At 47.2% G+C, this 25,407-nt stretch overlaps 1 protein-coding gene across 1 annotated transcript; it reads right to left on the minus strand.

Annotated features, from left to right (window-relative positions):
• Nucleotides 1-13,078: 13,078 nt before the first annotated feature.
• Nucleotides 13,079-13,819, minus strand: LOC106384539. Its single transcript, XM_013824489.2, has one exon. It carries the CDS (start codon nucleotides 13,817-13,819, stop codon nucleotides 13,079-13,081), a length of 741 nt encoding a protein of 246 aa, XP_013679943.2.
• Nucleotides 13,820-25,407: the final 11,588 nt, after the last annotated feature.

Raw genomic sequence — 25,407 nt, forward strand, 5'->3', positions numbered from 1 at the left:
TCTTGGTTTACCAAGTGCCTCGGTCATCAGTCATTTGTAAAAGCTTCAAGGTGTTTTCCGCCCTTGATCTTGTGGTCCTTCAGTGGAAACTGTTTTTGATCTGGCCTTGGGTGTAATTGAACGGATTGATCATGTTGATGTTCTCCGGCTGGTCCCAATTACGACTTGGGCCAATACTCGCCACTTCCCTCACTCTAGTCCTATTACCGTACACAGGAAAAGATCTTGTTCTCTGCAGAGGGGTCCTATCGTGTCCAAACATCTCACTGATGCCATTTCCATCCTCCTGATCTGATCTGTAACCCAATCCTCCGCCTGTCCAATCCATACCCTCTCCCCATATCCGACCTCGTCCATCATCACATGTCCCGCGATTAGCCATCTGCACACAATCAAAATGGTAAGTCATATTCCTACTACGGGAAGCGGCTGGTTTCCTAATCATCTTTTTGCGACTCCTTTGACTCGATAAAATCGTTAAAAAGCACTTGTGTCACGCATGGACGAAACACTGGCTCTGATACCACCTCTGTAACACCCCCGAACCGTTCTAGGCATAGGTCGAACCACCGGCCAATAATCAAACAAGAACATGACCGACTGGCCGACCGTCTACCAAGGATCGGGAGCGCTACATGACGGGTTAACAGCCGATCCGGCCAAGGTAACGAAAAGTGCAATTCGCGACTAGGCCAGTCCGCCCGCTAATGCGTCCCGTCAGACCAAAGCCTAAGGCTTCTCAACCCGTACCCCAATCTGACGTTGTGTTAGCTTGGACAAGCTAATATCAGAAACAACAAGGCATTTACACAAAACATCGCTTTATTTATCTTATATAATATCTGGTTTTCAACAAACAAAATATTACACAAGTAGTGGCATGCCAAGAAAGCGAAAATACATACTTATAGTCTGAAAGCATCTTAAGCAAAAAGATGCAAATCTACACCAGCCAGCCTAGCCTCCCGCGACCTCTACAAGCTCGCTACTGGTCACCTGAAACAACAACGAGTGAGGAGTGAGTAATCTAGCATTACTCAGCGAGTTACAATCCCCAACTAACAAATACAACCCCTCGCTATGCCACCCCAAACAATCTAAAGCGAGAGGTTCACCTAACAACACAACTCAATAACAATAAGCAATATCAGAAATATGCAGCAGGAAAAAGATAGTAAGATAACTAGCAATATGCTAGCTCACCACCGAACTCAATTTCGAAATAAATTAGGGTTTAACAACCCAAAACACGATTTTATATATATAACAAACTCGGGCCCTGGTGACGTTATGTTCCTCCTTCACTATCGGCAATATCCTATCTCCCTACCACAAAGGCCGGAAGAATGAACTTTCAACCGACCGCGGCCCACAGTCCTTCGGGTCACCGCGCGACAGCCCACAGTCCTTCGGGTTATTGCCACATTACACCGTCGTGTAATACTCAGCCATAGGACATGACCCCGTTCGTCTGAGTCTTCCCGATCCAGCGAATAAGGGGTTTCCTTGAACCCGCTGGGTACAAGGGCTGAAGGAACACTAACTCACCCCAATATGCCTAGCATTGTGGGTTACACAAACGGGGTCGGCCAATATACGATTAATACTAAACTCGGTAAAACTAACACAAGGTTCCTAGTATTAATCATCACACAATCAACACATTCCACCTCAAACATGCCTAGAATTGTGGGTTACACAAATGCTATATGGCCAAAATATGATTAATACTAAACCCGGTAAAAATAACACAAGGTTCCTAGTATTAATCGCAAATTAACACAATCAATCATACTCCAGAATCTAGCATAAAGACTAATTCCAGAATACCTAACTATCCACAACTTAGCGATATCATCTAAGCATTCCGCATTCGCTAACTAACCAATCAACCTAACCATTAGCATGCTACTACGGTTCTCAAACAATAACAAGCATGCCATCAACTCAATCAACATAACCTCAATTATTCAAACCGTTGCTCAGTTAGACCCGGACACCTGCCATGATCCAACTTCCAAGTAACGGGACCCTGCATGAAAACAACTCAGCAATCAATCGATTACAACTCACAGTTTTTGGTTGACCGTGGCCTTGACCCCAAACCCGACTTCTGCGATCCGAACCCTTTCTCGACCTTCTCAAGTAGTCCCACGTCCAGACTGGTCTTGAACTTGTCTCCACTATATCTGATCTCCCTTCACTTGAACAGAACCTTCTCCAGGTGCTGACTCAAAATCGGCAGAATAATAGTTCTCGAAAACTTCCTAAATCGTTCGAAAACTATCGAAACTCGATCTTTCTTTCTTTGCTTTCTCTCTCACGTTTTGAACTGACTTTCAAGTGTTCTGAATGTTTTCAAATGAGAGGGGGTCGTGGGATATTTATAGGAAACAGCAACCAATCAGGAACAAGCCGTGTGGCAGCCCGTGTGTCGCTTCGCATGGCTCCGGACGCATGCGCGGCGACACCTCGTGCTCCACATGGCTGGCTGCATGTCTCAGTCTCATGCAGGATGACACCACGCCCTCTACCTGTCTGGATGCATGGCCTGCTCACATGCAAGGTGACACCATGTCCTCCACATGTCTGGCCGCATGGCCCGGTCGCATGCATCGCAACACCTCGTGCTTGGCCATTCCACCTCGTGCTTCTATGTGTCACTCCGCATGCTGTGATCATTTTTACTGCAACACCTCATGCTTCTCTTGCCACATACCATGCCAGGCAGTTGCCACCACGTCCTGATCTCATAGATCGAGCCACCTCGAGCTTCTCGGTCCATTCGTCCAATTTTGGCCATTCCGGTGAATTTTTCGTCCCGCGACCAATCCCAATATTTTTCGACGCCCGTTCTGATGATCTGATTATTTTTAATAAATCCAAATGAATCCTGACTTGATGGAAAATATTTCCCGAGTTTCCGGCTTCTTCGAAAAATTCCATAATATTGAAATTAGGGTTTTTCGCCCAATTTCCGGTCTTCCTGTTGTCCTTCCAAAAGTGTCATGCTTCAAACGTCCTTTGAGTAAATATACCACATTGTCTAACCATTGTGTAGTGGGATACTTGACTCATGGTTCAGACAAAAACAATCTGATAGTCCGTGACTCGACCACCCAAGAGATACTCGACCATTCCATTTTTTTTATTTATGGGTTTCTACACCGCCACTTCCTCCTGGTTGAAGCGGGCTATGTAGTCTCGCAGGGGTTCCACTCGATGCTGGAGGATCTCGTAGAGGCCATCTGAAGTCTTCTCCAGGCTCCTACTGCTTGCGAATTGCGCCACGAATTTGTCGCTCAGGCCCGCAAAGGAAGATATGGACCTGGTAGGGAGATTGATGTACCATTGCAAGGCAGGTCCGATCAGAGTGGAACCGAACCCTTTGCACATAGTGGCTTCGCGGGATTCCTTATGGAGTGCAACCGCCAGCATCCTTTGCTTGTATTGTGCGATGTGATCGCCGGGGTCGCCAGTATCGTCATACATCTTGATGTTGGGGAAGGAGAACTTTCTAGGCATCTCAATCGTGGCAATCTCTTCCACAAAAGGTGTATCCGCATAGGAATCAGGGTTACTCCTCCGGATTGGGGGAGCTACTCCTGGTAGGCGTTCTACCATGGACTGCATGGCGTTGAAATTCTTAGAGAAGATCTGCTCCAGGTAGGCGGTTATGGAGGATTCGGTCGCCGCAGCCCTCTCGGGTGCTTCCTTCTCGGGTTCCAGCTCGGAATCGCTCTCTTCCAGGTCGTGAATTTGAGGATTCTTGGTCCCTTTCCGAGTTTCCCCAGCTACTCCCGATGTAGGGGTGTACCGGTTGTACCTTCTCCGGAGTTGGGAGTGTTCAGGTTTCCCATGGGCCGAACTCGAGTATTGAAACGACGCTTCTTGTTGCCTGTCGCGTTGAGGGCTTGGTTCTGGTCTCGGAGGACAGTGTTCTCCGAATGAAGCTGGTTTAGCTTCTCGGCGCTTTGCTCCAGCTGTTTGGAGTGCTCATCAAGTTTCTCTTTCAGACTCTGGACTTCTGATGAGAGGTCGGGGTTTTCTTCGGTAGTCTCCCGAGCTCGGTGCATGTCGGTGATTTGGCTTTGCAAGCCGTCCACTCGCTTCTGAAGCTCAGCTGTTGTTTGAGCAGTTCAGTTGGTTCACCGTGCTCATCCATCGCCATCATCACGTAGTTAGATTACTCCCCTCCTTCTAGCGCCAAACTATTAGGGGATTTTTGTGTAGGCTCTTTGTGAGTACTACGGAACGTTCGACAAGTTGGTAAACCGGGTAAGTTTGCGTGTATTTCGTAGAGATTCAGGATAATAATGAAGAGATAGGCTTGAAGAGATGTTTTATTGACTAGATGAAACAAGAACAAGGGAGGTTACAAAGTATTCGATAAGAACCCTAGTTCTAGCCGTCTAGCCTTAGTCTCTAAGCCTTGGAGAAGTCGATCCCTTGCTTTAGGGTTTTAGTAGTCCTTATATAGTCGTTTAGGAGTCGGTTTCCTTAGGTTAAACTCTTCCATATTCTGAAATATGAAAGGTTCTCCTTATCGGAAGTTTTCCATTTCTTGGAAGGGAGCTCTGTTCCAGGGACCGAACTAAGGGTTCCTTCTAGCGGGGACCTGGAGTGTTTCCTTATCGGGGACCCGAGGGTCTGGGTCCTGCCTGGAGCCTGGAGGAATTGATACCAGAGTATTTTCCCCCAACAGTTTCCTTTTTTAGTTTCTCGGGGAGCTGGCCATGGTCCTTCTTTGGTTGCCGAATCTTCGAAGAGGAAGAGAGACGCTTCGCCTGGTAAGAGGATGGGGAAAGTTAAGAGGGACATTCCCGTATATTCTGCTGTCATCAAGGGATCGGCCTCCAGTCTCTCTTTGGTGAATCCCAAAGGGGGTGCACCCTCTTTGCCTTCGATCTCGTCCCCGAGCATCGCCGTCTCGACTGCTCCCGTTGTCGATAATTCTGTCTCTGTCATTCATCCTGCCTCTGTTGAAACGATGGACGTTCGCGAGCTAACGCCGGTGGGCAATTCTTCTCACCTTGATGTTCCGGCGTCGTCTCTGCCGGCGGCTTCTTCTTGTCTCGATGTCCTGGCTGGTGGGGACTCAGGTGCTATTGAACAGGCTGCATCCGGTATTTCCAAGAAGAGGAAAGAAGGAGGGACGTTTACCTTTAACGATCCTGATGCTTCTTCGGTGACACCTGAAGATTGTGCGTGGTTTCTTCGTAGCTTCCATTTGTCCTCTAGCTTTTTGCCGTCTCTAGAAGGCTTGGCTTTTTCCCGGGAATATGTTGAGTGGGCTTCGTACGAGGCTCATGTATTTCCTTTTGTTTTCTTCTTCCCTTGTTTCTTTGTTTGTTTCTTATCGCGAGTTTTCTTTCGTAGTTGATAATTTGGGGGAATCATCTGATGGGGCTGTATGAGCGGAAATGCATGAGTTTTTCTGATGATCTCGATTTGGAGAGCCATCTCTTGGCTGAAGAGAAGGAGAAATTGTCTTGTGCTTCTTCGTCTTTGAAGGCTTCAGAAGATAGTTTTGCGATGCTTGAAGTTGAGAATTGGGAGCTGAGAGTCGAGATCGAGCGACTCAAAGGGGATGCTGTCGAGCGGGATTGTCGTTAGAAGGAGTTGTTGTCTCCGAAGTCAGCTCTGGAGATGGAGGTGACGCGTGTTGGGTCAAAATCGGTCACGACGGAATCAATGTCTGAAAGTCTGTAAAAATCGGCATGAACATTTTTTCGAAAAATAAATCTTAGAAAAAGATTTATTTTTACGAAGAATCTTGCGGAGAAAACACATTCACGAAAAATCGGAGAAAGACGCGAACAAGGTTGCCGCGTAGCAACCGGCACAAAAGCTGGTCGCTACGTAGCGACCGAGCTCTCACCAAAGCTCGGTCGCTATGTTTGAACTTGAAGTAAACTTCGTTCTGGGGTCGAAAACGGTTACGACGAAGTTAACGTCCAAATCCCCGAAGAAGAAAAACGTAGAAACCTTCTTCGACAAAAACTTTTTCGAAATAGATTCTTCTTTACGAAAAGCTTTGCGGAAGAAACACGAGTCATCGGACAAGAGCTCGAAGAGGGTCGCTACGCAACAACCGAACACATGTTCCGCATATCAAGCTCGCTTCCTAAAGAGAGAAAAAAAACTAGAGACATGAACGTTGTCTTAAAACCGATTCTTTTCTAGCAATTTTCTAGGAACCGACATATTCCAAGTCGTCAAAATGGAAACAAACCAAATCACAGTCCAAGCGTCATCTTTAAATCGTCCAGGATTATTGATCATTCCAAACCTTAGAAGAAGAAACGTACACAACCCTTCAAAGTATCGGTTCAACTGTTTTCTTTCATAAAAATAAAGGGGGAGTAGGTACGTATACTATACTCGTATACTCCCAAACTTCAAAAACTTTTGCAAATCAAGAAAATGATTTTTTCAAAGCAAATCGTCTCAAATAGGCAAACGACAATCTAAAATTCGTCTAAACGCTAGCAACATATCCAGACGATCATGAACATAATCTCAAAGACTATACATCATTTCTTGTCACAATCATGCGTACAGAAAACATATACCAATATCAAACTGAAACTCGACGATTAGCCAAAGTATTGAAGCCCTTTCCAGTTTTAGAAAGCCAGTTTCGTATAAAAATTTCTACGAGAAATCTTCAATCACCAGAGCATTTCTTTCAGTTTCCATTGTACCAAGTGAGTCACGGAAAAGCATCGAAAACATTTGTGACGAAGAAGACTCGAGAATAGATGTAGCATCGTGCACAAAGAGACGCTTTCCTCCCGATGGTGGCTAGATCCACATCTGGTTGACCAATTCGTTCCAGAAACGAATGTATCATGAGAATCCTTTCATAAAACCTATGAAAAACGTTCTGCGACTAGATCGTAATGAAATAAACTTCGGCAACACTCCATGAGTCACTCCGAGCAACTTTCACCTAGGATCAAAATTACAGCAGAAACGTTTCTCGTGAAACCCACAGAAACAACGCTACTTTAACATATGTTTACATATCACCGATCTACAACCTTCGTAAAACCGGTCCCCGTTACTTACACGAAAAATCCTTCGTACAATCAGACCAAGTCTTACGAAGAAACTTTCTAAAGTTAACATAACAGGCTTTATGAAGAACCATGCGGCTCGCTGGCTTCTGCTTTTCTTTTCCCTCGGTCACATCCGAGAAGGCAGTCGTCCCGCCACTGACTCCACACTGGTTATGTAACAAACCTCTTGGGCTTCGTCTTCCTTAGGCAAAAAAGATTTGATTTTCATAAGACTATAGGTCACATTATACGAAATATTCGTCGTATAACTGGAACCTAGAGCGGAGAATCGTTTTCTACAACTATCGGCCATATTAGCATGGATAACCCCGACAAACTTGGCCTATCATTCTCGACAAGCGCTCTTTGGCCCTCGGTAAATTACGCCTTCCACTAAAGGTCCAAACCAATATTTGCCATCCCCTTTAAGGACGATCATAAACTAACATGACCTTAAATGTTTAAGTACCATGGTCTAATCCTTGACCTACAACATCCTTGGCTATCTGAGTGAAAACATCCCTCACACCAAGCCAAACTATTTGAGAAACCATAGCTCCATCACTTAACGGCTAAACGACAATCTACGATTTGTCTAAAAACGTCGTGTACCTATTAAGAGAATAATTATCGTATAGCCTAGAGTCGAAAGTCATATGATAAATTCTTTGTAACGAAACTCAGTTCTAACAACCAAATGGTTAAAGGAAGATCTAAAGTTTTCGAAAATTGACCGAGTTCAATACGCTCCACAATTCACTTTAAGCCCGCAACGTTTTACCCATAATAAGCGGCATGTAAGGAAAAATTCGTAACAAAGCTTCTAGAGCTATACGAAACATCCTCAAAAATGCACGAAATAGATCTTTGAAAGCCAACACTTCACAAAGCACTATGAAGGAAAACGCTTCTTCCCATGGAAAAATTTACGCGACACCTCAGTCCTAATTCCTCGATCACAAATCAAATTATTAGCATCCAAACAGGAACAACAATTTTGGCTGATAGCATCCGTAGTAAAAAAAGAATGTTTCTCAAACGCAGGGCTAAGACTAAACCCTTGCAACATCGCAAAACATCTTCAAGCCCGCGAACATTTTAAGCACGAAACGCGGCATACGAAAGAATAACAAATCTTCAGCCTCGCGAGACGTCGCAGACGCCTGAAGATTTGTTCTTCGACGAAATTTCCTTCCTCGATAAAAACACTTTCTTGGAAGACCAGACAGTCATACGCACTAACATCTTCTCAAAACATATCCTTCGCAAAGACTTGAAACGGTATTTTTTACCATTAAGTTTGTTGCTGATCACAACGAACTCTTAACGTCCTAAACAGACTTAGCAATCTCATGGAGATGACTCTCGTACATCCAACACAAGGATAATAGCGCTATAAAAGAAACCCAAAATTTTTGGTCAGCACTTCCAGGAGGCTTACAAATTGTCCTTGGAGAGATGCTCGGTTCCAACCATACAAGTCATATAAGCCGAGAACCTATCGCGGACTTTAAATCGGTATGAAATCAAGATGAAACTGAAACGGGATACGTAAGTCGAATTAATCATCGCACCCTCTAAAACCATGAGTAAACCTAGGTCTTGCCCTAAACCCAGCGCACTGGTCTCTAACATCTCTAGGTATAGTATCAAAAACCTTGATACGAGATCCCAAAATTTGTCTCTTTGCCAATATTCGAGCGTCTTCAGAAATCCCGCATGTTTACACACTGCGGAAAACTTTCGAAACAGATCACGGATATAGTAGTTCACACAGAGTTAGATTACGAGATGACAACTTGTAGTCTTCCTTCTACACCCATATAAAATGCCATCAGCAACAACACGCCTGATTACCTCTACATAAAAACCAGACCGTAAAGGTCTCGCTGGAAAACAAGTCATACGAACCTTAACTCCAAGACGAACTACGAAAGGCTTGATCTTTTCAACAAGGGTACGTAGGCAGCCGTCATAAGGCGCAGCTCCCATCCTATCACGTTCTACTTTTAGAAGGGCTAGAAGACCACTTACCACGGACCTTTTCGACCATTAATTCCGCCTAACTCACCTAACTTGCAAAGCCACTCGCTAAAACCTCACGCTAGAAGCTCATGGTTCTAACGAGCTGGGGGGCTAACTGTTGGGGTCAAAATCGGCCACGACGGAATCAATGTCTGAAAGTCCATAAAAATCGGCATGAACGTTTTTAAGAAAAATAAATCTTAGAAAAAGATTTATTTTTACGAAGAATCTTACGGAGAAAACACATTCACGAAAAATCGGAGAAAGACGCGAACAAGGTTGCCGCGTAGTGACTGAGCTCTCACCAACGTAGCGACCGAGCACGCACACGGCTCGGTCGCTACGTTTGAACTTGAAGTAAATTTCGTTCTGGGGTCGAAAACGGTTACGACGAAGTTAACGTCTAAATCCCCGAAGAAGAAAAACGTAGAAAACTTCTTCGACAAACACTTTTTTGAAATAGATTCTTCTTTATGAAAAGCTTTGCGGAAGAAACGCGAGTCATCGGACAAGAGCTCGAGGAGGGTCGCTACGCAGCAACCGAACACATGTTCCGCTTGGTCGCTACGTAGCAACCGAGCTCGAGCAGGAGCTCGCTACGTAGCGACCGAGCTCTTCCGAAACATCGATACGACATTAGTCCATGCATTCTCGTCTACCCTTCGATGCTATCTCCCGAAGACCGTAGCGGATAAATACGAGATTTTGAAGATAATTACGAAGATCGGAAAAAATGGAATATCTCCATTTTTATGCTATGGCGGCTTAAGGGCAGAAGGGGAAAAGCGTAAACCGACCTTGGAGCCAGTATATAAAGAGTCCTAGGCCAGAGGCATGAGGGGAGGACTTTTTCACAAAAAACTTAACACTTAGAGCAATTAGGCAACTTTTTGTTTTTGTTATTTCGAGCTGCGACTCAACTAGGCTTTGCAGCCTTAGGTTGTTAGAACTAGGAATCTCGCCGACAGCTCTCATAGCCGAGGCTTCTACCTTGTTGTAACGCTCATACGCGAATTCGGAATAAAACTCCTTTTGCTCTCTTTTACGATTTTTTATTTCTTTTCGTCTTTACTTGCGTGTTCTGATTGCTTGGCGTGTGGTTTAACAGATATCCGGGACCTCTGGGAAATTAGGGTTTTCCTAACTTTCCTATTTAAACGGAAATTGACAGTGCGAATTTCGGTTCCCACAACGCGTCTGAACAAATCCCGTACGAAGTCGATAGAGTCGGAAAGGCGTCGCGTTGAGTCGGTCATGGCTGCTCGCTTCGGTGATTTTGTGGAGAAGGTGAGGAAGTACTTGTCCGATCGAGATGTCGTTCGCCGTCAGGTTTTGGCCGAGACTCAGCTCTCGAGCATTGTCAGCTCTCTTAAGTTGTTCATTGCAGAGGGAATTCCTATTCCCGCGGAGAAGCTGTCTGAGAATGAGGAGGCCTTATTGGTGCAGTCGGCTGCCTTGGATCAGATGGATGTGCATGACTTGGAGCTGAGCGATCTTCCGTCTTTTACTTTTGATGGGGACTTGACTATCGATTGAACTTTGTTGCCTTTTTCTCCTGAAAATTAGCATATGTAAGACTTAAAAAGAAAATTCTATAGGAGTTTCTTGTCTTTGATTGCTTTCGGATTGTTTGGATTTTCCGTGTCTTTGGTTGTATGACTTGATTGAAGGAACGCATGATTATTCTATGCCTTGAGTCGTCATACTTGTGATTATGTTGGGTCGTCGTTTCTTCTTGACCATTGCTGATTCTTTGTCTTTTATTAACGCATGTTAAATGTTCAGAGTTCAAGGAGTAAGAAGTTTCTTATCTTTGCTATTGGCCGCATCCTTTTCTTCTTTGGGGACGTGTTCCTGCGGCCTTCTTCGCATGATGTGGTTTTGTTTCTATTTTGCGAGTGATGTATGGTTTTCTTCCTTTTCGATAGTTGGTCCGTGCGAGTCTGTTCTCGGCTTTTCTTCTTTCTAGAAAGAGGGTGAGACTTTTCCCGACTTACCCCCTATAAGGTAGGACCGAGATAAGTGCGTGAGCAAGCTCGACGCAGCTTATCCGATCGCCGACCTTTGCGAGTTTGGCCTCGGCTTCGCTGTCGGGACAGGGTTTTTAGGCCCTTCGCCGAGAGCGTTTCTTCTTTAGACGGAGGGCGGGACTTGGCCCGGCTTACCCCCTATAAGGTAGGACCGAGATAAGTGCGTGAGTAAGCTTGACGCGCCTTATCCGATCGCCAACCTGTGCGAGTCTGGCCTCGGCTCCGCTGTCGGGTCGGGGTTTTGAGGTCCTTCGCCGAGAGCGTTTCTTCTTTAGGCGGAGGGCGGGGTTTAGCCTGGCTTACCCGCTATAAGGTAGGACCGAGATAAGTGCGTGAGCAAGCTCGACGCGGCTTATCCGATCGCCGACCTGTGCGAGTCTGGTCTCGGCTTCGCCGTCGGGTTGGGGTTTTTAGGCCTTTAGCAAAGAAAGTTTCTTCTTTAGGCAGAAGGCGGGACTTGGCCCGGCTTACCACCTATAAGGTAGGACCGAGATAAATGTGTGAGCAAGCTAGACGAGGCTTATCCGATTGCTGACTTGTGCAAGTCTGGCCTCGACTTTGCTGTCGGGTCGGGGTTTTTAGACAATTCGCCGATAGCGTTTCTTCTTTAGACGGATGGCGGGACTTGGCCCGGCTTACCCCCTATAAGGTAGGACCGAGATAAGTGCGTGAGCAAGCTCGACACGGTTTATCCGATCGCGTACCTGTGCGAGTCTGGCCTCGGGTTCGCTGTCAGGTCGGGGTTTTTAGGCCCTTCGCCAAGAGCATTTCTTCTTTAGGTGGTATTGTGGCTGCACCCTTTTCGTGGGTTTACGTACCCCGGGGGATAAAGCCGTACGAAGTTCATGCGGATTTTTTTTTTTGAGCTCGGGGGATAAGCGTTTTCGTTTGTGATGCTTATTCCGCGAGCTCGGGTCGAGCTTATTTTCGCGTATTTTTAGCTGGCGGTGTTCGGAGTTTCTTTCATCGAGTCTTTCTTGGGCGGTGGTGATGGTCCTTCGGTTCTTGGCGTCTGATAGGTGTTTTCTTCTTTCTCTGTTGGGGTTTTTATTTCGCTTTGGGGGTCGCCGACTCATTTTCCGATTGTGACGTGTTTGATTTCGGCTCCTTTTTCGGATGCTTTCTTGCGTCGTCGGAGTTTCTTCTTTACGTTCTTGTCATGATCATCTGGTCATCCTCTTGGTTCCCTGGTCTTCCGTTTCGTTACGAAGCAGGCAATAGATGCGCTTTGGCTCCCTTTAAATGTGCATATTCCATCTTTCAGCGGGATCTTGACGCACTGGTGGTAAGTTGATGGTATTGCCTTCGTGGAGTGGATCCAGGGGATTCCGAAGATCGCGTTGTAAATGGTTGGTGTATCGATTATCGTGAATTTCACCATTTTGCCCGTGTTCCCCACATACACCGAAAGCTTGACGATTCCTTCTGATACAGTGGTGTCTCCTGCGAAGCTGATCAGGGGGTTTCTTTCGGGTTTTATGCTGCTTTCATCTATTTCCATCTTTATCAGTGTTTTCCTGAAGATTACGTCGACGGAGCTTCCGGTGTCTACTAGAATTCGAGATACTTCGCAGTCGGTGATGGTTAGTGTGATTACCAGTGGGTCGTTGTGCGAGGCGTCTAATCCCGTGGTATCCTGGTTATTGAAGATGACCAGGAGATGCTTGCTTCGGCTGTTGGTGGTATTGTTCTTAGCTGCTACTGGTCCTTCGGCAATTGCGGCTACTCTCGGTGGTTGAGGGGTCCCTCTCATTATTATGTTGACTCGTTTTCTTGGCGGAGGGGGGAGGTTGTCTTCTCTTCATTCCTCTGGTCGCTCCCTTTTCAGAGATTTTATCTCCGTGCGCTCATTTTTTATTTCACGCTCCGTATGGGGTGGTTCTCTCTTTGGTGACGTCCTTCGGTAATTATCCCTTCGGTTTTGGTTCCGTTGTTGTCTGATGGTTTGATTTCACCCCTCTAGTATTTCCTGAGTAAGTATTCCTGCAAATGTCTGCACTCCATTGTTGAGTGTCTGTTTCTTTTGTGGAACTCGCAATACCTCGTTGGGTCGTCTTCTCGGGACCACTTGTTCCAAGGTTGCCTTGGAAGAGGTGGTCGTTGTGCGTCGCTGACATGGAAATTATGTGCCTTTCGGTTCCCTTCTTCCCTCTTTCGTTCGCTTTCCGATCGATGTTGCGACTCGCGGCATTCTTCTTTCGCCTTGTCTTTTATTACGGTTGTTTTGGTGGCTGCGTGTTTTTTTGCCATGGCCTCCTTATTTTTCTCAAGCTCGATGAACAGGTTGGATCGGTGCAGTGCGTCTTCAAGCGTCTGAGTTTTGTTTGTCTTGACGTCTTCGCGCAACTTTGATTCATACCATAAAGCGTTGATCAGCGCCGTGATAGCTATTTTATCTGGTACTTTCACGCGGGATACTATCGTTTTAAATCTTCCAATGAAGCTCCTGAGGGATTCGGTTCGTTCTTGGGAGAGGGTATAGAGATCTGCTTCCGACACCCCGTTCTCGATGTCTATCGAGTAGTCTTTGAGGAAGGCCGTAGATAGTTCCTGGTAGCTGTCGATTAAGCCCGATTCAAGTCTTGAAAACCAGCTGAGGGCATGTCCGCTGAGGTTCTCTACGAAGAGCTGGCAATATCCGGCGTCTTTTTCATCCGGGGCGAAGTTGGTTCGTCCCATAACTATGGTGAACGCGATCATGTATTGGCGGGGATCTGAGTTTCCGTCGTAGATCGGGAATTGTGGGAACCGAAATTTGCACTGTCGATTTCCGTTTAAATTAGGAAACTAGGAAACCCCTAATTTCCCAGAGGTCCCGGAGATCTGTTAATACCACACGCTAAGCAATCAGAACACGAGAAATCAACGACAAAGTACAAAAATCGTAAAAAGAGAGCAAAAAAGATCTTATTCCGAATCCGTGTTTGAGCGTTACAATAAGGTATAAGCCTGGGACCGAGAGCTGTCGGCGAGATTCCTAGTTCTAGCAACCCTAAGACGGCTTAACCTAATTGAGTCGCAGCTCGAAATAACAAAAACGGAAATATGCCTAAATCGCTCTAAGTGCTAAGTTTGCTCCGAAAAAGTTTCTTCCCATGCCTCTCGCCTAGGACTACTTATATACTGGCTCCTAGGTCGGTTTACGCTTTTCCTCTTCTGCCCTTAAGCCGTCATAGCATAAAAATGGAGATATTCCATTTTTCCCGATCTTCGTAATTATCTTCAAAATTTGGTATTTATCCGCGGAAACTTGACATTTATCTTTCCTTGCGAACCAAGCGTAAACCGTCATGCGGCTTACGGGCTGTTGGTTAAGAAATCGTAAGTTGGGCCTCGAGTCATGTCTTAGGTCCCTTTGGGTCGTCTTCTGACTCGAAGCGTTTATTACGGCTTCTTTCGATAAAGAACGAACTTTCCGCGGTTTTTACTGTAAAGTTTGATCAATGACTTAGAATGGCGGGAAACATGAAATGAGTTCGCTACGGTTTTCGGGAGAAAGCATCGAAGGGTAGACGAGAAGGCATGGACTAATGTCTATCGACGTTTCGGAAGAGCTCGATCGCTACGTAGTGACCGAGCGGAACGGACGATCGGTCACTACGTAGCGACCAAGCGGGACGAACGCTCGGTCCCTAAGTAGCGACCGAGCTTGGCTCGAGCTCGGTCGCTACGTAGCGACCGAGCGGGACAGACGCACGGTCGCTACGTAGCGACCGAGCGGGACAGACGCACGGTCGCTACGTAGCGACCGAGCTTGGCTTGAGCTCGGTCGCTACGTAACGACCGAGCGGAACGGACGCTCGGTCGCTACGTAACAACCGGACAGCGTGCATGTGTGGTAGTTGCGTAATGACCGAGCTTGGTTCGTCCGTGTTCTGATCGTCATACTCGGACCTATCCGTAGCTGGTCTGCGTTATGTTTGATCTAAATTGAATTCGAACGAAGCTTTATCTCGGGAACATACGTTGCAACGTTTTCTTGACCGAGCATGATTTGTTGCGGAAAGACATACTTGTATTCTGCAGGGATTTGGACGTTAACTTGGTCGTAACCGTTTTCGACCCCAACAACGGACTTTCAGACATTGATTCCGTCGTGACCGATTTTGACCCCAACAGGAATTTTATTTTTCCTACGTGCTTTATCGGTTAATTGTAGATTATGGCGGTGAACGGGGAGTATTGAGTTTCTTTCAGCATGCGGTCTATTTCTGGGGCCGCGCTTGCGTCCTGATGTACGCAGGAGTTTATGTCCTCCAGGGTCGCTTGTAATTCCTTTATCGCTTTGTCTCGGTCTGCATCCTTCGGATTATTTTGGTCTTGATCAGGGGGCGGCACCGTCTATTTCTGTGCTGGTGTTTCTGAGTCTCTGAAGAGGTTTTTTTGAATCTGGGCCGCGAGTTTCGCGGGTATGCGCCTGGTGTGTCGCTGGTTTGTTTGCTCTTCTTCTTGTTCTTGAGCGATGTCTGAGTCATGGTCGTTGGTTCTTGCTCTTGCGCGGGTGAGGTCGTTGTTAGGGGATTTTTGTGTACAAATGATTCGTGCTCAGCACTACGGAATGATAGGAAGAAGGAGACTGGTCGTCGTGGTACTTTCTCCTGCTTCGGTCGTGGATAAGCCAGGAGATCCTGCTCTGAGGGTAGTGCCATACGGGTATGGGCTGGTATACTCGTCAGTGCCTTAGTAGCAGTAAGAAAGGTCGGTTGTTAGGCAGGAACCGCCTGTCTGTAGTGAAGATCGCAGGGTCTTCTGGGTCTGCAATTGATGGTCCCGACTCCAGGGTCGGTCCATGGGTGCCTCCTGATCTGTAGTTGAGGGTTCCGGTTACTAAGGTTGGTCCTTGAGGAACCGAGGAAGACGTTTGAGATTTATAGCTTCATCCTTCAGGGGGGATTGCCTACGTACCCTTCAGTGAGGGATCAAGCCGTTCGTAGTTCATGCATGTGGAGGCACAGAGCCTAGATGGAGGCGCGTAGCCTAATGGAGGCACGTGGCCTAGGGAGCACGGGGCTCTAGCGGGCACATGGCCTAATGGGCACGTAGCCTTAGGAGCACGTAGATCTGTAGGTTGGAGGAGTCATCTGTTCTAGGGAGCACATAGCCCGAACAGATGGTAAACCTGTCGATATGCTGCAGTGAGCATGGAGCGTCGATGTGCTTCAGTGAACATGGATAGACCCTGCTGATGAGCTGGATATCGTGACATCAGCCAGTCAGTAGAGTTGTAAACGTGCTGCAGGGAGCATATATCTCCCCCTGGTCGATAGTAACCGGCAGGATCAGCCTCTCCTAGGCTTGTCCGAGAAGAAGGTCTTCTATGTGTAGAATCTTGCCTTGGCGGCTGTAGAATTCGTGAGGTCTGGTTATGGACGTCTCTCCCCCTCCTTCTTTAGTTTTAGAATCCTATATTTATAAAAGAGGTCGTGCCTCCCTTCTTAGGATTTGGAAATATTTATTATATCCTTAGATAATCGAATATTTCCATTTTCTTAAGGGAGGTCGTATGTATTGGAATACTTCCTCTTTCTCTTAGATTTAGGGAGAATCCTTCTTGCCCAAGCTGGTTACCTGATAAATGGAAGATTTCCATTTATCTTAAGGCAGGAGAAATCACTTGGCCTGGAAGACGGAGGAAGGTCCCAGACTCGGAGACAAGGACCCGGGACCCAGAGGCAGGAACCTGGAAGACGGAAGCTAGAGTAATCTCTTCATGGAATATTTTTCCCCAACAATTTGTCCCTTATTTTCTGGCTTCATGTTTGAAGGCAGGAAATAACATGACTTTCTTCATAGGACTTTATAAGTTTCACCGTAGTATCACGCTGCCTTGTCGGTCGTTCTCAGATGCACTTGCGCTCGGTGTAAAAGGATTTGCAGCTTGGTTGGAGATGTATGACCTTTGATTCGAATGACTTGTAAGATTTTCTTCTTCTGCTTTATGAAGATGAGACATTGCCCCCATGGTGGGGATATGCCGGAGTTGGCCGAAAGTTTGATGGAGAAGCCTGAACATCGGCATAAAGGGTGATGCTTCTGATCATACCCCAGGTGCTTGTGCGGCTTCTGTAGCTATACTCGGCCTCAGCTCAGGCAGGGCTATCTGGTTCCACGAATCGTGTGGAGGAGTGTATGGGTCAGTACCCAGGAATTCTGAGAGGGAGAATCTTGGCGAGGCTAAGGATCAGGAGGACGAAGAGATTGAATAAGACCCGAAGGCCGAAACTGTGGATCCTCACGCTTGATTATACTGGCCTTGCTTGTGCCTCTCGAGCTTGTAAAGGCTGTAATGGACTTTCAGGAGGGTCTTCGTGCCGGTTTCCTTGCTGCGTTTAGCATACTTGATGCTCCTTTGGTGTTGATGTTGTAGCTGTAGGTTCTTGCCTCGTCTCTGGATTGTACCTTGACTTTTGGCCGAGGGGACATTCAGCATGTTCATCTTGGTGCCTGGAGATAACCTAGTTGATTCTTGGTACCGGAGTAGATCTCCTGGACAGGTTGTTTGCGCGAGCAGTAGTTTCCTTGCCAAATAAAGAAGGTGGAAACATTGGTTGAACTCTCCCATTGACCCTTGGCCACTCTCAACTATGTAGTATTGCAATCTGCCCCTCGGAGGTAAGCCACCATCAATGTTGGGATGACCTTGCATCGTGCTTTCATGGAACCCAGAGGATCCTAGGCATGCTCTCCCAAAATCTGGAGGTTTAGAGATATATCTTTCTGAAACCCATAGGTTCGAGGATGTGTTCGGAGGTTGTATAGACTTTCATCCAGGAACCCGGAGGCTGGATGGACTTTAGTCAGGGAACCCATTGCTTGCATGGACCTTAGTCCAGGAACCCTTAGGTTATAAGGATTTTTTTCCGGGAACCTGATGGTTGTGTGGACCTTCAAGGGGACCTTCCCGTATATCTTTTCAACTTGAAGTCGTCTTCGTCGGGTAGACTCTCGTTGATTGCTAGGTAGGCTTTTTTGGAGCAGTGTCATTTTTTGCGCCGCCCAGCTATCCTTTGGGAAGTCTTAAAGACGGAACAAGATGTGTTAGACTCGTGAACCTGGAGTATAGGGATGCTTCACATTCCACCTTCAGTAGATAGGTTACTCGTGAATTTTTCCGAATAGATAGCTGGTCTCTCTTAGGGACCCGGGTATTTAATGGCAGGATCCTGGGATCCTACGGAACCGTTGTACTACTTCAGAATCCGGAGATGTTGTTGGGACCTGAAGGTCGTTTCTGGAGCCCAGAGGCTGCCCTAGACCCGGAGATCGCCTTTAGAACCCGAAGGTTGAGTGAGGACCCAGAAGTCGATGGGGAACTGGAGGTTCCTCTAGACCATGAGGTCGTATTTAGGACCCTTGGGTCGTTTAGGGAACCCGTAGGTCGATTGGGAACCTGGAGGTCGTTTAGGGACCCGGAGGTCGATTGGGAACCCGGAGGTTCCTCTAGATCCTGAGGTCGTATTTAGGACCCTGAGGTTGTTTAGGGACCCGGAGGTCGATTGGGAACCCGGAGGTTCCTCTAGACCCTGAGGTCATATTTAGGACCATGAGGTCGTTTTGAACCTGGAGGTTGCTTCTTGACTCGAAGGTCGTTTGGGAACCCGGAGGTTCCTTCAGACCCTGAGGTCGTTGTTGGGCCCGGGGGTTATAAAGAACCTGGAGGTTTACCTTTTCCAGGTCCTGAAGGAATTTTTTCAGGACCCGGTGACTGCATGGGGACCCGAAAGTTCTTAATAACCCGGGGTATTTGATTTGTATTTTAAGGGACTGTATTCTGCCATCCTAGGTGAGGCCACTACCGGTACCTGTTGGGATTTCGCATTCTACCGCTCGGAAGCTGGTCACTATCGAGTTCCCGTGCTGCATGCTGCTCTATGCAGAAAGCCACTATCAGACTTAGGGGTGCTGGTTATAGATTCGGAAACCCAAGTGCCAGGCTTTTTCTGCTTTCCACGTCAGGAGAAGCAGGAATTTATGTATTGCTCCCTGCACGTGGCAGTACTTATGCAATATGCAAACTCCCTGAATTAACCCGGAGGTGTCACAGTACTCTTGCTTATGGGGCCCTGATATGGCTCTAGGCATAAATCGGGGTTATAGGTAGTTTTGACAAGCATACTCAGGTTGATCAGACCTATTCCTGCCTTAACTCTCATACCCATTGTTATTGTCGCTCCCTATACAAACTCTGAGTTTGAATACAGTACATTGCGTTTGCGTAAGATTTTGGAAAGTTTTTACCTTTCATTTTTACCTGGTGTTAAGGATAGAAGCAGAGGTCGGAGTCGGAGCTTCGTAGTCGAAGTCGGAACTTCTTCATGCCGGTGTATGGAGACCAGGGTCCTGCCCGGAAACAAGAGTAGTATATTCCAAAATTATTTACTCCCAATAGTTTGCCCCTTATCTTTCGATTTCATGGGTGAAGTCGGGAGATAACATGTGTAATTTGGCCAACCGGAGTAGTTCCATTTCAACATGCTTATAGTGGACAGAGCGCTGCTTCCCTTTTTCTGATTACTTCTTAGGCATGGACCGTGTTAGAACCTGGAGGAGAGTCATTTTTCCAGATGGTAGACCGGGGTCTTGATGAGTACTTCCATGTTTCGGACCTGTTCGAAGGTGATCTTGTAGGATTCGGGACCTTGATCTTGTATTTCAGTGGACGACAAGATTTGCTTTCTGGTCTTGTAACCCATGTAGGTTTCTCCCAGTGATGTAGGGTTCGACGGAGATGGACTTGCTGATGCTTCAGTGAGCTTTGACATTCGTCAGCTGGATACAGGGTCCTTAGACCTGTAACAGGACCTTGGAGGAATGCAGATCTTTGTTGAGGCGTGGAGGCTACTTCTCTTGGAGGACTAGTAGATTTATCCTTGAGAACCTGGAGGCTCCTTGGAACTAGTGCTCTGGCATATGAGGATCTGTAGATATTCTCTTTTTGTCGATGTCGTTTAGTAACTTCTTCTGGCTGCTCTCTGTTCCCGCTTAGGTGAGCCACTCTCAGCGTTTCTTGGATGTCACTAAATGACCCGTCGCTTTGTCTTGAATTCTCCCTTTAGTTGGCAAGCCAACAAGATTTGTTGACGCATGTGTGCCCCTTGGGTTGAGTGTTAACTCGTTTGCCCCCTCTTTTCTCTCAATTATCTCTTTCGTAGAAGTTCAGGAAGGTACGTGCCTTGGACCTACTTCCTTGTAGACTGGCGTATTCTTGACTCCTTCACTGGGAATTTCCGTTTCTTACAACTTGTCGAGGGGTGCAGTCTTGGAGACTTGGAGAGGCACGGATCCTGAGTTTCCCCGGGAGTTTGTAGGGGGTAAAAGGCCTTTATTTCCTTTAGAGGTATATCAGGGTTCGTTGCCGGGAAAAAGCGGTAGTAAGGTGGTCGGAGCTTACTTTTTCGTGGAGCCATTGGATTTCACCTCCATGTAAGGTGGGTAGCCCGAGACCCGGGACCTGGATCCAGGACCTGGGATCCGGGACCTGGGATCTGGGACCTGGAAGCTGGAACCCGGAACCCAGAGATGAATAGTAGCTGGAATGTGTGTTCTTGGGCTTCTTTTACTCTCCTTTGCTCTAATTGGACCCAGGAATCAGAAGGCCAGCATGTCTTGATGTAGAGTTCGCGTTTTTCTTCGGCTCCTTTGCAGAACACAGAGAAGCAGTGTTCCCGGTGCTTGGGCAGGGATCCTTTCGGGGAACAACTCCAATGGAAGTTGATGAGTACTAAAAGGCGTTCTATCCACCCAGCTATTAGGCTTATCTAGGATTCCACTACCACTTAGATTCTAAAGCCTAAAGAGAAAGGTGGTTCTCCGGTTACCTCTTTGTGGTTGCCTGGTACGCCTGTGGTATTTCCAGGAGCTCTTCTTCTGACTCCTCCTGTCTTTAGAATTCGTCCAAGTTGTAAACCCGGGCGGAAAATGTTGTGTCCCGCTTGAGAACCTTGCATCTTTCTCATATGAGGCGGAGTTGGGAGTCTGGAAGTATGGATGTCATCTAGGGCTTGCTTGGTGATGGCTGCCCCCATTGGTCCGAAGGTTGTTGAGACTTGTAGTGAAGATCCAAGACCAGCAGGAGTCAATAATTGTAGACATCGGCTTTGGGTTGGGACCCGGAACCGGCAGATCCGAAGACTGCGGGGATCTGATCTGAGGATAGGACCCGGAACCAGCAGAAACCAGGGACTGCAGAAAGTCTGATCTGAGGATAGGACCCGAAACCAGCAGGAACCAGGGACTGCAGAAAATCTGATCTGAGGATAGGACCCGGAACTAGCAGGAACCAGGGACTGCAGGAAGTCTGATCTGAGGATAGGACCCGGAACCAGCAGGAACCAGGGACTGCAGGAAGTCTGATCTGAGGATAGGACCCAGAACCAGTTGGTAATTCCTGTGTTGGATCTTGTTACTTCTGTTTAGCGTTGTGTTATCCTCCCTTGAAGAGGTGTTTCCAGCTGTGTGAGGTTTAGATCTGGTGAGAATACGTCGTTTCTTGCCCCTAGATGGCTGGGGTTGAAATATTCTGAAGGAATGGATGTGATGTCTCTTCCGCCTATCACCATCATCAAGTAGTATATGACTGCCCCTCCTTCTAGCACCATACTGTTAGGGGATTTTTGTGTACAAGTGATTCGTGCTCAGCACTAACGAATGATAGGAAGAGGGAGACTGTTCGTCGTGGTACTTTCTCCTGCTTCGGTCGTGGATAAGCCAGGAGATCCTGCTCTGAGGGTAGTGCCATACGGGTATGGGCTGGTATATGTCATTAGTTCCTTAGTAGCAGTAAGAAATGTCGGTTGTTAGGCAGGAACCGCCTGTCTGTAGTGAAGATCGTAGGGTCTTCTAGGTCTGCAATTGATGGTCGCGACTCCAGGGTCGGTCCCTGGGTGGCTCCTGATTTGTAGTTGAGGGTTCCGGTTACCAAGGTTGGTCCTTGAGGAACCGAGGAAGACGTTTGGGATTTATAGCTGCATCCTTCAGGGGGGATTGCCTACGTACCCTTCAGTGAGGGATCAAGCCGTTCGTAGTTCATGCATGTGGAGGCACGGAGCCTAGATGGAGGCGCGTAGCCTAATGGAGGCACGTGGCCTAGGGAGCACGGGGCTCTAGCAGGCACATGGCCTAATGGGCACGTAGCCTTAGGAGCACGTAGCTCTGTAAGTTTGAGGAGTCATCTGTTCTAGGGGGCACATAGCCCGAACAGATGGTAAACCTGTCGATATGCTGCAGTGAGCATGGAGCGTCGATGTGCTTCGGTGAACATGGATGGACCCGGCTGATGAGCTGGATATCGTGACCTCAGCCAGTCAGTAGAGTTGTAGACGTGCTGCAGGGAGCATATATCTCCCCCTGGTCGATAGTAACCGCCGGGATCAGCCTCTCCTAGGCTTGTCCGAGAAGAAGGTCTTCTATGTGTAAAATCTTGCTTGGCGGCTCTAGAATTCGTGAGCTCTGGTTATGGACGTCTCTCCCCCTCCTTCTTTAGGTTTAGAATCCTATATTTATAGAAGAGGTCGTGCCTCCCTTCTTAGGATTTGGAAATATTCATTATATCCTTTGATAATAGAATATTTCCATTTTCTTAAGGGAGGTCGTATGTATTGGAATACTTCCTCTTTCTCTTAGTTTTAGGGAGAATCCTTCTTGCCCAAGCTGGTTACCTGATAAGAGGAAGATTTCCATTTATCTTAAGGCAAGAGAAATCACTTGGCCTGGAAGACGGAGGAAGGTCCCAAACTCGGGGACAGGGACCCGAGACCCAGAGGCAGGAACCCGGACCCTGGGAGCAGGGACCTGGAAGACGGAAGCTGGAGTAATCTCTTCATCGAATATTTTTCCCCAACAGTCGTCTACTTTCTCGACTAGAGACCGGAGTATTGTCGCCAGATCGGTATCAGGTATGTTTCTTTCTTCCGGGTGGAGAGTCGGGGTTTTCATTGGACGGTCGGTCGTTTGGGTATGGGGCGCTGAGTCTTGCGCCTGCTCAGCGGGATGACTCGTTCGTGTGGTACAAGGTGTCGTCACGGATGCGTTCTTTGCGACTGAAAGCATGGCGTCGATAGTGGCGTTGGTTGGTGGGCGCGTGTTTCCGGGGTTCGTTTGGCTACTTTTCCCGACCTCCGCTGATCCGCCGGTTGCTGTGCTTGAGGGCTGTCTCTCGCCGGATTTCGAGGGCGGGGGTCCTGACGTAGATGACATAGCTTTAACGTTCGGGAGTTTTGCTGACTTCGTGCGTTAGAAACCTTTCAGCCCCACGGTGGGCGCCATTTGTTGAATCCTAAATCCGATAACAAGGATTAAAGACTAAACAAAGTTTAAGAGAGATTAAGAAAGAACCAAAGGTTTCGTTTATTAAAGTGTTTAGCAAAAGCCGAAAAGGAAAGTACACAGAAAAACTCGTTGTCGTAAAGACGAACTCAGATTATAACTTTTTCTCTCTCTGTCTTTCTAGCTCTGCTCTCTCTCTCTATTCGTCGATGTTTTTCTTCATTGAATGCTCTCCTCTATTTATATTGATTCGTATGAGCCTTTTCCGTCTCGCAGTTGTTGTATGTCAGGGAGTTGGTGCGGCGCTCATTATCACCCTATTACTTGTGTAGGCTTTTTGTCTACGATCGGCGGTCGGTGCAGCCTATGTATCGTAGGCTCCTGTTCCTTACGCGTCGTCGCAGTTACCGCTCTCGTGATGGGCGTTTTCGGGGCTTCTTCTGTTCTGCTCAACTCGCGAATGGTCCTCCAACATATATGTATTATCTATTATCGTATTAAGAAGATGGTAATTATCTGTTACACATATCCCAAAAAATCGATTACATTCGATATATTTAAATAATTGTATGAAATATAATTGTTATTTGAGAAGAAGCCAAACCCGTACTGAAGCAATTAAGAAATCTGTGTAAACCTTGAAAAGTTTACCGTATCCATAACGAAAATGAGTGTGTAAAATAAAATTAAAAAGAGAGTTTGTAATTGACTTACTAACCATAACGACCGAGAAGAAAATGGGCCGTTTCTATTTTTTTCCTCGCTGTAACCTTGAATACACAAGGGGTGGAGTGTAGGGCCCGACCCGGTTTCCTTACCGCAAGTACGACCCCAGTTCACTTCCCTCGATCTAACGTGATCTATACCCGATTTTTCCCTAACTTGGGATTTTTATTACAGTTTTCCTCTAAGAGGTTCAGATCAGTTCTCAGTGTTCACTAAGCCTAACCAGCATCCTAGCAGTTCACTAAGACTGATAGTATAATAAACATGTACCTTACTGCCTTGGTTCTTGTTTGACTCATGGTCCCTCCACGTTCCGTCCTTGATGTCTCCGTGCTTCTCATCCGTCTAATCCAGCCAGCTCATTCAGATACTTAACCGAATCCCCTTGTTACTTAGTCACTCAGCCAACCATCCCCACATGACCCAAGTAAACAAAGAGAGACGGCTTGGTCTCCAACCAGCCATCCAGAAAAGATAGTACGCTAGCCATGCTTAGCGCCCCAGAACCAGTCCCTGATCACACCCGGATCAGTCAGTACACAGTCGGCTCCACAGCCCCATAACCAGTCAGTAACACCATGCCTCCATCCAAGACAAGTCTCTGTCCAGTCATGACAATCCATCAACACTCGACTCTATACCATAGCCGGTACAGAAAGCTGAGACTCGATCCGAGTCCTAACCGCCAGTATCACGTTCCAGCACTATACATCCGTTAACCACCCCAGATAACTCTTGCCGTCTGATCCGCATCATCAGTACAGACGCCTTCCATCAGAAACCATCAAGCCGTCTACGGAAACAGCCGACCAAGCCTCATCAGTCTATCCCTTTCAGTACGTCGCCAGTCCTGATCATACCCATCAAACCACTTGAACCAGCACCCCGCATCCAGACAGAATTGATCCGATCAGTACAAGGAACCTTTCCATACGCTGTCCCAAGAACCCGCGACCATTACCTCTCGAACGTAACCGCCGAGCGTTCCACAATCGTCGCGCTCCATCAGTACACAACTCCCATCAGTACAAACTAGGCCGACAGTCTCTTTACCGTGGCATGCGCATGGTCCGACAGACTGCACGCGTCGTATACCATCGTAAGCACACCGCGAACCATCGTTCAGTACGCAGCCCACCTTACACGATTCAACTAAGCCGCACACACCACTACTCGAATCTCAGACGATCGGATTAGGACCAGACCAGCCCTGCTCCGAAAAACTCAGCGTCTCTCCTGTCAGTTTCCCTTTGTCTCTCTCCGGTATCATCAGTACGATCTGATCAAAGTTCAGATCA

Source organism: Brassica napus, chromosome C3, assembly GCF_020379485.1.
Source record: "Brassica napus cultivar Da-Ae chromosome C3, Da-Ae, whole genome shotgun sequence".
NCBI lineage: Eukaryota > Viridiplantae > Streptophyta > Magnoliopsida > Brassicales > Brassicaceae > Brassica > Brassica napus.